The sequence below is a fragment of the Corvus cornix genome, chromosome 10 (assembly GCF_000738735.6).
Source record: "Corvus cornix cornix isolate S_Up_H32 chromosome 10, ASM73873v5, whole genome shotgun sequence".
NCBI lineage: Eukaryota > Metazoa > Chordata > Aves > Passeriformes > Corvidae > Corvus > Corvus cornix.
In genome coordinates this window covers 13302523-13315074 of record NC_046340.1, presented here as the reverse complement: position 1 = coordinate 13315074, position 12552 = coordinate 13302523, and the positions used below count along the sequence as shown (strand labels likewise).

The window sequence follows — 12552 nt, the reverse complement described above, 5'->3', positions numbered from 1 at the left end:
TTTATGGCTTGGATCCCTGTGGCTTAAGTTCTGACTAGGCAGATGTGACAGAGTCCAACAAAAGATCTCAACAGAAGCAACCCTGGCTGTGTTGATACAGTTGCTATTAAGTGGAAATTGCCACAAAACTAGAAAATATCACCAAGGACATTCACCCTTGTCTTCCTGTGCCAGTTTACCTGCATAGTGATGCAGTTTTCTTGCAAAAAGCCTAGCAGTTAGAGATTTAAAATTGATTACTTTTCTGTTTACTTCTGATTACAGTTTTACTTGTATTTTTTTTTTCTTCTTTATTTTTTGGATGACCTTCAGAAATTTTCAATTAACGTTAAAAAATGTTTTTAATAAGAGGCAAGAACAAGAGAGCTTAGGTTTTTTTCTGATGAGAGGTTTTGTAAGGGTAAGATCATCGTCATAGCCATTAATGTTCTGATTTTGGAGCAGTGGAGACGTAAGCAAATATTTATTTTTGAAAGGCCTTTGCTTTGGTTGATGACAAAATACTCATCTCCTAAATTTAGCAATGCTGTGTCTCCATGTGTATATTTATATTATTAGTCACCTTTAAGCCCACATTTTCTGTGATCTGCACAGGCTGGGGAGTCACTCCATCCTTGTGTCAGAGGGGGGTACCTGCATGTCCATGCCCCTGCCAAGTGGGCTGAGTGTCCAAGTTGTGAATTCCAGTGGGAACAGACCAGAACTGGAGTGGCTGGGAAAATAGGGGCAACAGGGGGGGCAGCTTGAGCAGTCTTTGTTTCCATAACCCTAGTAGGAAGAGAAACAATAACCATGGAATACCCAGGGTTGGAAGGGACCCATATGGGTCAGCGAGTCCAACTCCTAATAATTACTTTAATAATGGTCACCTTGTATCAGAGTCCCTGAATTTAGGTATTTACCTGTCCACTATCCCAGGCTGTGCAGTTCCTCTGGCTTTTTACATGGAAAGCCACGATCTCGAGGAGCAGAAATATGGTTTGTGCCCGTCGTTTAGAGAAAGCAGTTGTGCTAGCTGCACAATTTACATTTTGGGAAAACGTTGTTAACAAAAAGGTTGTGAGTAAAGGCAGCCCAGCCCCACTTATGTTTAGGGGACACACAGGGAGCCCGAGGACAAGCGATGGCCCGGCCTACCGCCGCCCGTGCCGGTGTCTGGCTTCCTCAGGGCCATGTGAGCACGGCGCCACTTGTTATTTTGTTACGAGCCGCGGCGGAGGGGTGGGCCGGGCGCGGGGGCTGCGGGGCGCACCCGGCCGCGGTGCCGCAGCTGATGTAATGCTGCTGCCGCCGCAGCGCCTTCACGTGTCTGCGGCGCGCCCGGACAGCGGGGCAGCGGCGTGTGCCGCACGGCTGTGTGGCGCTGTGACACACGGGGACACACACACACAGGCAGGCAGGCACGCGCACACACACACACACGTGTGTTATTTGCGCCGCTCCGGGCGCAGTCCACCCCCTCCCCACCGCGGCCGGGGTCCCGGGGCTGGCGGAGGGGCCGCCCCCCCGCTCTCGCTGCACTCGCCGCCCCCGACTCCAGTCGTGGTCCCGGACCCGGCCCCAGCCCCCTCCCCAGCGGCAGCGGCGGCGGCGGCGCGGGGCGGCCCGAGTGTCGGGCACGCCGAGCCTGCGCACTCGGCGGCCGGGCGGGCACGGGCGTTCCGCGGGGCGAGGAGCAGCGCGGGGCGGGCCGGGGCGGGCCGGGCCAGGCCAGGCCAGGTGCTGCTGCGGGGCGGGGGAGCGCGGAGCGACCCTGCGCGGGGGCGGCGGGGGCCGGGCGCCATGCGCCGAGCCGCGGGCCGGGCTCGCCATCCTGCGGCGTAGCGGCGGGACGGGTTCCGCCCGTGATGTCCCCCGGGCAGCGGGGGAAGGCGACTCACTCGAGCGCTGCGGCAGAGGCCTAGTGCGGCCAGCGCCGCTTACGTCCCATGGCCGAGGAGCAGCAGCCGGAGGGAGGGCAGCCGCCGCGGCGGCTCGCCGGCACCCCCGCCCCCGGCGGGGCCCTGCCGGCCCTGGTGCCGGGGCTGCAGGGTGGCGAGGCCAGCGCGCTGCAGCACAAGATCCGCAGCTCCATCTGGTAAGGGCCGGGCCGGGGGAGCGGGGCAAGGGCCGGGGGGCTGCGTGGGTTTGGGGGGGGGGCGCGGCCCCTTTGTGCGGGCAGCGCGGAGCACACGCGTGTTCGCGGGCGGGGGTCGCGGCCGAGCCGTGCCCGCGGGTGATGCCACCCGGGCAGGACCAGCCCCGTGTGCGGGCGGTCGGCGGCGCTGCCCGGCTGTGGTGGGGCGGTGGGCGCGGGTCACCTGCCGCGGGCGCTGGAGCCGGGCGCATCTTCCGCGGCCCGCGGCGCTCCCGGCCGTGTTTGTAGCGCGCACATGAGCCCCCACCACGGCGCTGGTGCAGCGGGGGTTGCGGAGCCGGGCAGGAAGGGTGCGATTGTCCAGCCTTCTGTAAACCTCTGCTCTTCTGAAGTCCCAGTCAGGCAGTTCAAATGCAGTTTCGGCTGGAGCTTACGATGGTTTTCAAGTTTCTGCATAGGAAGCCAGGTTATTTTTTGTTGATTTTTTCCCCTAAAATTTCAAATTCCTAGTAAAACCAGCATTTTAATTAAGAATTTTATTTTATGTGTATTGAGGGAACGAGGTGAATCGAGTTTAGCTTGCTGCACATAAAGCACTTTATCGTTTTTTGTTGTTTTTTTCTTAAATACCTGTAAGAGGCTGTCACCTGCAGCATTTGTATTTTATGTATGTTTTTAAAAGCTGCTTTTGGCTGAGGGCACTGATAAAGAGTAGTGAAAGTTAGGAGTTGTGAATACAGGTTACTCATATAATGTTTTCCTTTATATACACACACACCATGTGTATTTTATACATATACTCATCCCAAGAAAAACATACTGATCTGTCTTGCATATTACGTCATATTACAGTTAGATTGTATGGTTTGAATGAATGTCACTAGAAAATAAAGAGAATCTAAATATAATTTTACCTTCAGATTCTTTTATTGCATGGCATACTGAAATTGCATTTATTATTGGGATGGTAGTTGTTTTATTTTTATTTATTTAAACGGTAAATAATAGTTCATTCTCCTTAATCCACACTTGCTACCTTTTGTTTTGGTTTTCTCTGCAATGTGACCTAGAGAAGGAATATGAACTGCAGAATTTTCTGTCTTTCTAGATCATGAAATCTTCACACCCTCCTAATATATTATGGTATTTAATGGTGGCCTTTTCATGTTTTCTTCTCTTTGCATGAACATGCTGTTTGGAAATGAGCCTCGGAGAGCATGTTTACATTGCATTCAGATTAGGTATCATGTCCAAGTTGAAGACAAAATGGCTACTAAGTAAAACCTCTGCTTTTATTGTGGGTTTTCTTTTCAAGGAAAAAGAGCACATATGTTAGCTTCTGAAATGAAAGCTGCTTGTTTGATTCAGGTGAACTTGTTGAATAGCCCAAGCCCACATTTGCTACGAAGGAATGTAGCGTTTTGCCCGGGGTGAGTGGCTTGCCTGGTGCCAAGTGCCTGTGACCAGCAGAGGTTTTGCCAGCACCTTGCAGCCCTGTCTCCTGGTACTTTCACAGGCGTTCCTCACCTTCACAGAGTGTTCCTCCTGGCTACCTGCTTCCTGCACCGGGCTTCAACTTCCCTGCTGCTCTCAGGCAGCATCCATTCCCTGCAGGCTGTGCTGTTGAAATGCAGTATTTGAAGATAAGGTTATTTTTTTATAAGAAAAGCTTTTCTTTTGATGTCTTCAAATCTTATGTTTCTCTGTTGTGATTAAGCAGTCTTCATTTGAGGTTGGAGTTTAACGTTAGTTTGCGTCTTCCTGGAGATGCGGTGGTTGTTCTGGAGCACCCAGGATGAAGAGCACTGCTGGAGCCGTTGTGCACACTGCGCCCCAGTAAACAGTGAAAAGTCTCCTGTTCTGGCAGTCTGGGGTCTGCTCTCTGTTCAGTGGGTGCTGGTGATGGATAAACAGCGGGAGGGATTGTGGAAGGCTGGTTGTGAAAATGGCAATATGCTGCTGTTAACAGAACGAGCTGTAATGTGTGGAGCAGAGCTTCCTCTTTTCTCCTTCCCTCCTCTTCCTCCCCTCTTCCCTTGCCGTGCCAGTTTCATATGCTGGCAGGTTGGTGCATTCAGTTTCCCCTTTGCTTTCCAGTGGGTTTAACACATCCAGATCAGTATTCTGTTGTTTTCCCCCTACCTCCTTTTTTCCTACACGTGTTTGTGCATAGTGGATGGAGGGTTTTAGTTGGTTGTGTTTGTTACAGGGTTGTTTTGTTTGGTTGGTTTTTTAAAAGGATTCAGTTTTCAAATTGTATTGTCAATGAAAATAGTAGTATAGCAAAATATAGCAGCTACTGAAATACTGGACTTGAGGATCACAAACAAGTCTGTGCTTGTCCCTCTACTTTACAGACAAATGTAAATATAGAGAGTGATGCAGGCCGCGAGTGGGACAATGAGCTATTCATTATCTCAACTCATACTTAGTTTATTCTGTTTATTAAATTAAAATGTAGGTTGACAAAAACATATTAAGTAATTGTGTACATCTGGAGTGCCTTGTATGAAACAACAGGTTATGTCCTGCTGGTTGCATTTGCAGACGTGGTGAGTGAAGACTTAAAAATGTGCAATTTAGGTGTCCAGTCTGTTGGGTTTGGTGGTTTGTTTTTTGGTTTTTTTTTGTTTTTTTTTTTTTGGTCGGGGTGTTTTTTAGCATATAAAGTGACCACTAGTTTGAGCTAAGGAGGGGAAGATAAAGGAGTGACCTAGCTGTGCTTAAGAACAAATCAGGAAGTATTTCTTTGCATTGCAGCATCCCATACAGGTATTTAACTGCTATTTGGTTACAGTAATTGAAGCTCATCACTGTCTATCTGTATTTGTGTCCTGCCTGCCCCACTGGAACACATGCAGCAAAGTGGTGTCTGGTTTTGTTTTGTGCTGTGCATGTGAGTTGCTGAGGCGGTTGGATGTGTTCTTACGGTGTGGGTGAAGCAGGCAGAAATAATACTGGATGTCTTTTCCCATTGACGGATTAGAAGTCTAGACAGAGAGAACACGTCTTTGGGAGCCCAGCCTGGCTGATTAGTGTCGGCATGGGTGGGTTTGTAAATTGCCCTGGTCCTCGCTGGACACTGGGCCTTAATCTGTCTGTTTTTATTTCTCTTTAGATTCATTAAACCTTTCATATTTATTAATAGCTTTTTGTCCAGACGTTAGAGCCCGAGGCGGGAAAACCTCCCTAGTCAGCTGTCTGAGCATATAGACTAATGGGGTTTCAATTATTTCTTCGGGTGAGGGTGCTGTATTACCAAATGTGTGTTATTTGTATATGATGTTTCTGTACCCAAACATATGGTGGTGAAGACAGAGTCTACTCAGTATCACACTGACTTGCCAAGGAATATCTTACAGCTGAAGACAGCCAGCAAAGTATGGATGTAAAAGCAGCGTGGCATGAGGATTGAAATGCAGAGATGGCCCAGGGAGGGTGGTGTCAGCTGAGGGTCTGTCATCACTGGCATAAAAGAAAAAGACCAACAGTTTTAGGCAATTTAATCCCTCCACTCACTGTATTAATCCAAAATCCAGTAGCTGTGAACACTGAAGGAACAGACAGGTTTGTTTTCTTGTTCACTGTTGCGAATAACTGGTGATGATTCTGCAATGAGCACTTGTTTACTGTTGTAAATAGTAATCTGGTGCTTGCATCTGTGCATGGATTGGCCCCAGCTTCTTTCACCTTGCCTGCATCTCAGCTCTTTTTGTCCTAAAAGCATCTGTTAGGATTTGAATATAGCAATTCTGCTCGAGAGATTAATTTCTGTCCTTCCCCGCCCCAGTGTCTCATGTGTAAACCAAGCTGAGGACCAGGCAGTGTGGAGTGGCAAACACAAAGCATTGCATTTGCAGCCATTTCAGCTGGACGTGGGTGTGGGTTTCTGACCAATAATTTTTGTCCTCAAATCACTCTTATAGCTAGAAGTTGTATTGGAAAACCATGAGCGAGTCCAGGCAGTGCCGAAATTATGAGTCCTAAGGCCCAGTTTGTCTCATGTTGAAGAAGGAGTAGGAGGTGAATTGTGCCCTTGTTAGTTTTGGGCTCTTGGTATTGTGCTAGAAAACCAGATTAGCTGGTTGTAACACCAGTGTTTTCGAATCTTTGGAAGGCTCCATTCTTTCTTATGACTTAAAACATTCCTGCTCCCTCCTGCAGTTGCATCCATCACTCCTCATTAGGCATTGTCAGCAAACGTGGATTGTCACTTAGCTGTTGGCAGAGCAAATGTTCTGCAACTTGGGAAATGCAGTCAAGGTTTTTCATAATAAGAATTGCTACTTATTTGTATAGTTAGGTCAGCAGAAAAAATTGATATCAGTCTTGATATTTTTGATAAAATGCCTGGCAATGAAGAGGGAAGCTTGAGGGGTATGTGTTTCAGGCTTTTAGCAAATGCAGGTGGATATACCTTTCTGGTAGTTTTTTTCTGCAGTTGAAATTTCTGTATGTATTTTTTTAAAACAAATATTTCTTGAGTCAAGTTGGATTAACATGTAAACCAATCCATCTGCATTTTTTCTCGTAGCTTGGGAGAGGGAGACAGGAAATAAAGGAAAAAAACCCCAACGTAACCTTCAGTATTTTGTTAAGTAGCCTGTCAAAATTGAGAGAACTCAAAATTTCCTCTGATTACAGAGTAATTGTGGTTATTCTGTGTCCTCAGCCCAAAATGCAATGGCCGTCATTCCCTCCTTCATCCTGGTTAATTCATTGTTGGAGGTGAGAAACACAGGTTATAATTCTTCAATTACAGATTACTGATTTCTGTGAGGAAAATCAAATCATTATCATTGACTGGTGTACAGGCTGCACTCATTTCACTAAATCTATGCGACATCAGAAGTGTGTTTATCTCCTTTGAAAAAGGACCTTGAGCTCCTCAGCTGAGAGATGATGTGTAAAACTGCAAAGATTTCTTGTCACTAACTCAGTTTTCCCTGGCTTTTTGGTTCCACTGTTTCCAGGTGATGGGGAGGTTTGCCTGTCCTGAATGTATTGCCTGCTATGGTGTATAAGCAGTCAAATACATAGGAAAAAATTGACCTGTGGACCATATTTTAGAGTAGTTCATGGAAATTTCAGGGAAGGTCACCCCTCCTTGGGCAAAGCATTTAGGAGCTTGTCGTTCTCCTTCACACTCTGCTTCCCCAAATGGATAGGAACAGAAAGTGGAATTTGTTTCATTTCACTCCACCTTGTTCTGTACAAGTTCCCATGTAGTTATTGTGGAGGAAAAAAAAATGCATTTCTGAGGTGAGGGCCAGCTCTTAGGAAAGATGTTTTCATAAAACAATCCATCCCATCACTTCATGTGCCTAATTCTCTGACTGCAAACAAATTTTAAACCGGGGTGTAGCCATCTGTGGTGCAGAACTCATGAATTGGACAGAATAAATCCTACACCATTTGTCACTTTCTCAGCTCGATGACTTCTCCTGAAGATGGCCTCTGTGGGTTGTTTGGAGACCTTCCACTCCTCTGAACAAGGGCCAGGTGCACCCGTTACCTGTTACTACACATTCCTGTGTACAGGAAACTCTTCTTTTGGGGAGAAGCCTTCCAGAAGAATTCCTTCTCAGCAAAGCAGCATTCAGATGCTTTTGCTGTTCCCTGCTGCAGTGCATCCCTGTGCTGTTGGGAAAGCCTCCGGGTGCCAGGAGCGGGCAGGTCAGCGGTGCAGCAGTCGGTGCCAGGGCGGCGTGGGAGGAGAAGCAACTTTCCAAAACGGGGCACGGCCGCCACAGTGGTGGAGTTTCTAGGTCAGCAGGTGTGGAAGCCAATTTGGTCTGCAGGCGTTTTTACAAGGTTAGAAAATAAACCTGAGTAAAATGAATGGTGACCTTTATGTAACCTTTGGAGAATGGAGCTGAGGTTTTATTGAATATCCTGGCTCCAAGTTGGAGGGAATAGCTTTGCAGAAAAAAGGTCTTTATAAACCTGCTTTTAGGAAGAGTGGATTTTTCACTCTTGTTTGTGGGTTTTGTTTGTCTTTGTTTCTTGAAACAATAGAATCTAAAAACTATACAGGGGGAAAGCACTATTCAAGTAATAAAAGATTTGGAGAAGTTTTACTGCTGTTCATTTGGAATGCATTGGAGTGCATGGAATTGTTGACTTCACAGCATCAAACATACGCAATTCCTTGTTTCATAAACATTTTACTTTCCACTGCAGGAGTTTCTTCATTGAAGCAAGTTAGATGGTGTGACTTTGTGATTCAGAGCAGCAGTTCTAATGAGTTCTTAATAAGCACAGAATTGCAGGATTGTCATCCCAGGCCTCTGTAACTGGGTTGCTTGCCACTTGGGAGAGTTCTGTGTGATTTACATGTGTCTGTATGCCCTTGCCAAGTAGGAATCCAAATGTCTACCTGAGAAGAACACTTGGAAACCCTCCCTAAAAGTTTCTGGGTACTGTATAAATTAATCAGAAAAAAATTGTATAATTGGGTGAGATGACAGTACTGCTCAGGTTGGGGTAATCAGACTTACACTGAAGCACTGATTAATCTTTTAATTAATTGGAGCTTGGGGTGGTTTTGTTAGTCTTTTTCTCTGTGTGTGTGTGTGTGTGTGTGTGTGTAGTTTTGAGAGCAGGGGTTGAGCTTAATGTTTTTATACAGATCCCATAACTTATGTATGTTGCCTTCTCTTGTTACTCTCCTCAGCCGCTTGCCAAACAGAAGTATTTGGAGAAGGGCCAGAGCTGCAAAATTCAGATCGGAATCCAAATTTGGATTTTTGGTTCAAGCCTTTCTAATATCTAATATTACAAAGCCTCTTATATAAATAAGGAACTCTTTATTTTTAAACTGGCAACGGGGATAGGGAGGAAGCTTCCTGGCTTTCCTCTGGAGCAGTCCAGGTGGAATGCTGGACTGTGTGTTACAAAGCTATCAGCAGGTGATTCAAAAGGTAAATTGAATAGGTGAAAAAGCAGTGAGTGCACTGTCACCCAGCAAGAGCCTGAGCAAAAGGCCAGCACAAATTGGTGCTTTCAAGCCAGCAAGAAGAATCCCCTAAATCTAAAAATTCTGGAAGTGGCGGGATGTTTTATGGTGTTCCATTAGATCTTTGGGAGTTTTGAGGGTTTGTTTTGTTTTGTTCCGAATGGAGTTAGCCATATCTCAATTTTAATGCTTTCTTGATTTAATGGAAAAAGGATTATCTTTCATCAAGTAGGATGCTTGTTATCGGCTGCTGTGCCATCAAGAGGCTTTCAGTAAGCTGCCAAGTGTTTTGTGTTGTTGAATGTTTAATCATTAAGACAGTGGAAAAAACCATTCAAAACTTTCCAAATATTTTCCTTGTTGCTTCTTTTTAATTGCTTGTGGTTGCTGTGGTGACACTGTACCTGTCAAAGGGAGGGGAGGCCGGGTGTTGCTGCAGGGCTGAGGATGGGGTGGCTCTAGCTGGTGGGACCTGCACTCAGTGAGGGGCATTGTCTTTATTGTATTTATTGTCTTTATTGCTTGTGTGATGTGAGCTGTTGTCTCTCCCCAGCTGTAACGCACAGACACCCTGCATGGGCAGCACTGGCTGTTCCAGGGCAGGGGGTGTGTCCGTGGGTTTCTGGAGGTGTACCTGTGTTTCTCCGCAGCAATGAGTCCTGCTTAGCTTTTCCCTGGAGCTGGCCGGGAGTGCTATCACTTGCCCATTGTCAGGTACTTCAAGTTTGGGAAGAAAATCTTGTTCCTGGGGAGAACTTGTTTATTAAATGAGGCATGTTTGTATCTCCCCCTGAGAGGAAGTTTGTGGTTAAATGTCAGGGTCCATGATCGATGGCTGTCCTTTCTGATGGATGGCCTCACAGGCATGCAGGCAATCTGTATTTCTTTGTCAGAAATTCCAAAGTGCCATTATAAGGTTGTTGGAACACCTGTGCATAAAAAAGCTGGATTGCACTGGACAGTAGGAATTACAGTTCATGACTTTGCCTATAAAGCAGTGAATTATAACTGTTTTTAAAGTGGTCAGCAATACAAACTGTTGGAACTTTTTCTTAGTATGAACGAGGTTGCCTTGTAAGTATCTACCACAAGCATCCTTTGGACAAACAAGAATTAGTTTGTGAGCAAAGTGTGCTCTGTAATAGGATGGGGAGTTTGTTCTCCTGTGTTTGCCTTACTGCCTTCTTGAAAATATCTGGAGTAGTCTTTCTGACTTCCTCTTCAGAGACACTGCTACAGTAAAATACAGACTGGAAAGGCACTTACTCAGTACCACAAGTGGTAACTCTTTCAAGGCCTCTAAACTGAAAAGCTTTAACATTTATTTAATATTTTTTGTGGATGGAATTTTAGTCTTGTTTTTTAATCTGCTCTGAAAAATGGTGACAACTCCTTTTTCCAGAACCACATGTTAGTTTTATTGCTAATTCATTGGAGGAAAGTACTCAAGAGGCTTGGCTGCTTATTAAACCAGGGGGAGAATTCTGCAAGGGGATTCTGGATCCTGTGTGAATTCGGTGTCTGGAGGCAATCTGAAATTGAGACTCAAAGCTTCTACTTCTGGGCTGGACATCCTCTGGCAGAACCAGTTTGTTGCCTGTGCTGAGGGTGTGAAGGCAGTAGTTTCCTGGGAAGAGCACACAGGATGCTCTGCCAAAGAGAGCTGTGCTTGTTGGTGCTTGGCACCATCCACTCAGGGCTCCCATCTCCCACACCCTGCTTGGTTCAGATGCCTTGTGCTTCAGTGCAAGATCAGTGATTGCTCTGTGGTCCATGCGCTGCTTCTGTGGAAGCTGGTTGCTGTGGGTGAGGCATCTGTGAGGCCAGCCAGCCCTTGGTGAAAGCTGCAGCTCCTTCTGCTGTGATGGGACTGTCTGAAGAAAAGGCCAAAAATAATTTTGAACTAATCTTGTGGGAGTCAGACTGGGCCACAAAAACCTTTTATCCAAGCTCTGACAAAGTGTGACAAAATTCCTTTCATTAAGGGCGTATAAAAAATTGGTCTATTTTCTTTATGGTTTGACTTTTTTAATGTATTAGCATGATAAACGATGAGGGCCTACAGTTGCTGTTAGTGGTCATATAAACTAAATGAATTAGTTGATATTTAAAAGACAGTCGGGTTACTCACTGGCAGTAATTGGAAGCTGCACACCTGGAACCACTGTTTGCTGAAGAGCTAAACCAGCTTTTGGCTCCAGGAGCCTGCTCTGCATTACCTTCATTATGCTTGATTCCAGTGGTATAGTTCAATCACTGACTCCTAAAAAGTTGAGAAATGAAGTGGCAGCTGAGGGAAAAGTGTATTTTCCTCTTCCATTCAACAAGTGAGCGAAATTGGAATGATAGATATAGTTTTAAAATGCTAAAAATATCCCTGGAAAAGGATATTTTGAACATAACCTATCAAATTTTGGGAGATAGCTTGCTGAATCAAATAAAATATTTGGAAATGCTGGTGGTTTGTGTGTGTTTAATTACACTGGACAAAGGTTTGTCTAAATGCAGTTTATAGTGAATTTTCAGTTAAAAATTAATCTTGAACATCATTTTATCATTCAAAAAAATGCCAAAATGCTGACCCTTAAGATTTGGTAACCTATATAATTAAGTCTGTGTTCCACAAAGATATCCACACACCTATCTCTTATTGATTACTTCTGAGTAGAAGCCAGCTGTCTGATTACCCTGTAGATCCATGCCTGAATGTACTGAGTAGTCAGTTTTCAGTTAATAGCAGCTAAAAAAATGGTAATAGTCCTGAGCTCTAAGGCTAAGAATAAAAACGAAACACAAAATACTTTGTTGTATTTAGTACCAGTGAGTTTAAGCAGTCCCCATTTAGCTCTCATGGAACATATCTGCATGGACTGCTTCTTTTTCTTGCTAGCTTGGTTCTCTTGGAGGAGTTAGGAATGTGGGTTCATATATCACCATGGTTTGTACAATAAAGTTGGTGAGACTTGTAACTTAATTGAAAACCAAAGTTTAGGTCATGCGTACCATGGTTCACATGTGTGGAAGCCCTTCTGTGAACGCTTAAATCACCCATGTGTGCACTGGGGTGCTGTTGGTGAGTAGCTCCAGCTGTTCAGGGTGAAAATACTTGCAGTGGGTAAGTGTTTGCAGTGCAAAACTAATAATTGTTATTTGTCACTTCACAGTGATTCTTGTCACTTTAGTGAAGTTCTTAGTTACTGCTGAGTACTTTAAATAGCAGTAGCTTTGTGGTGAGGTCCAGTGTAGGATCAGGAGATAGCTTGAGTGTGTTGTATTCTGCTGGAATTTGTCAAACTCAGGTGAGCTGCAGTTTTGTCTTGATTAGTTCAGCTGCTGAGCAAAGGAGTGGCAAAGCAGCATATAGTTCACCTTGAAAATTGAAATCAAACTGTGTTAATAATCAGGAAAGGACATTTTCATTCTCTTAATGCGGACATCTGCTCTCCCACTGGAATGTTTACACATGATGTGATTCACAGGAATGAAAATCCAGACTGATTAATTCTGTTGTGCTCTT

At 45.3% G+C, this 12552-nt stretch overlaps 1 protein-coding gene across 1 annotated transcript in view; it reads left to right on the top strand.

Annotated features, from left to right (window-relative positions):
- Nucleotides 1-1778: 1778 nt before the first annotated feature.
- Nucleotides 1779-12552, top strand: part of RFX7 (regulatory factor X7) — a 50171-nt gene continuing 39397 nt past the window's right edge. Inside the window, exon 1 of the mRNA XM_039557598.1 lies at nucleotides 1779-2077. Within this exon, the coding sequence (XP_039413532.1) occupies nucleotides 1929-2077 (149 nt within the window). The 5' untranslated portion in view covers nucleotides 1779-1928. The remainder of the gene's footprint in view (nucleotides 2078-12552) is intronic.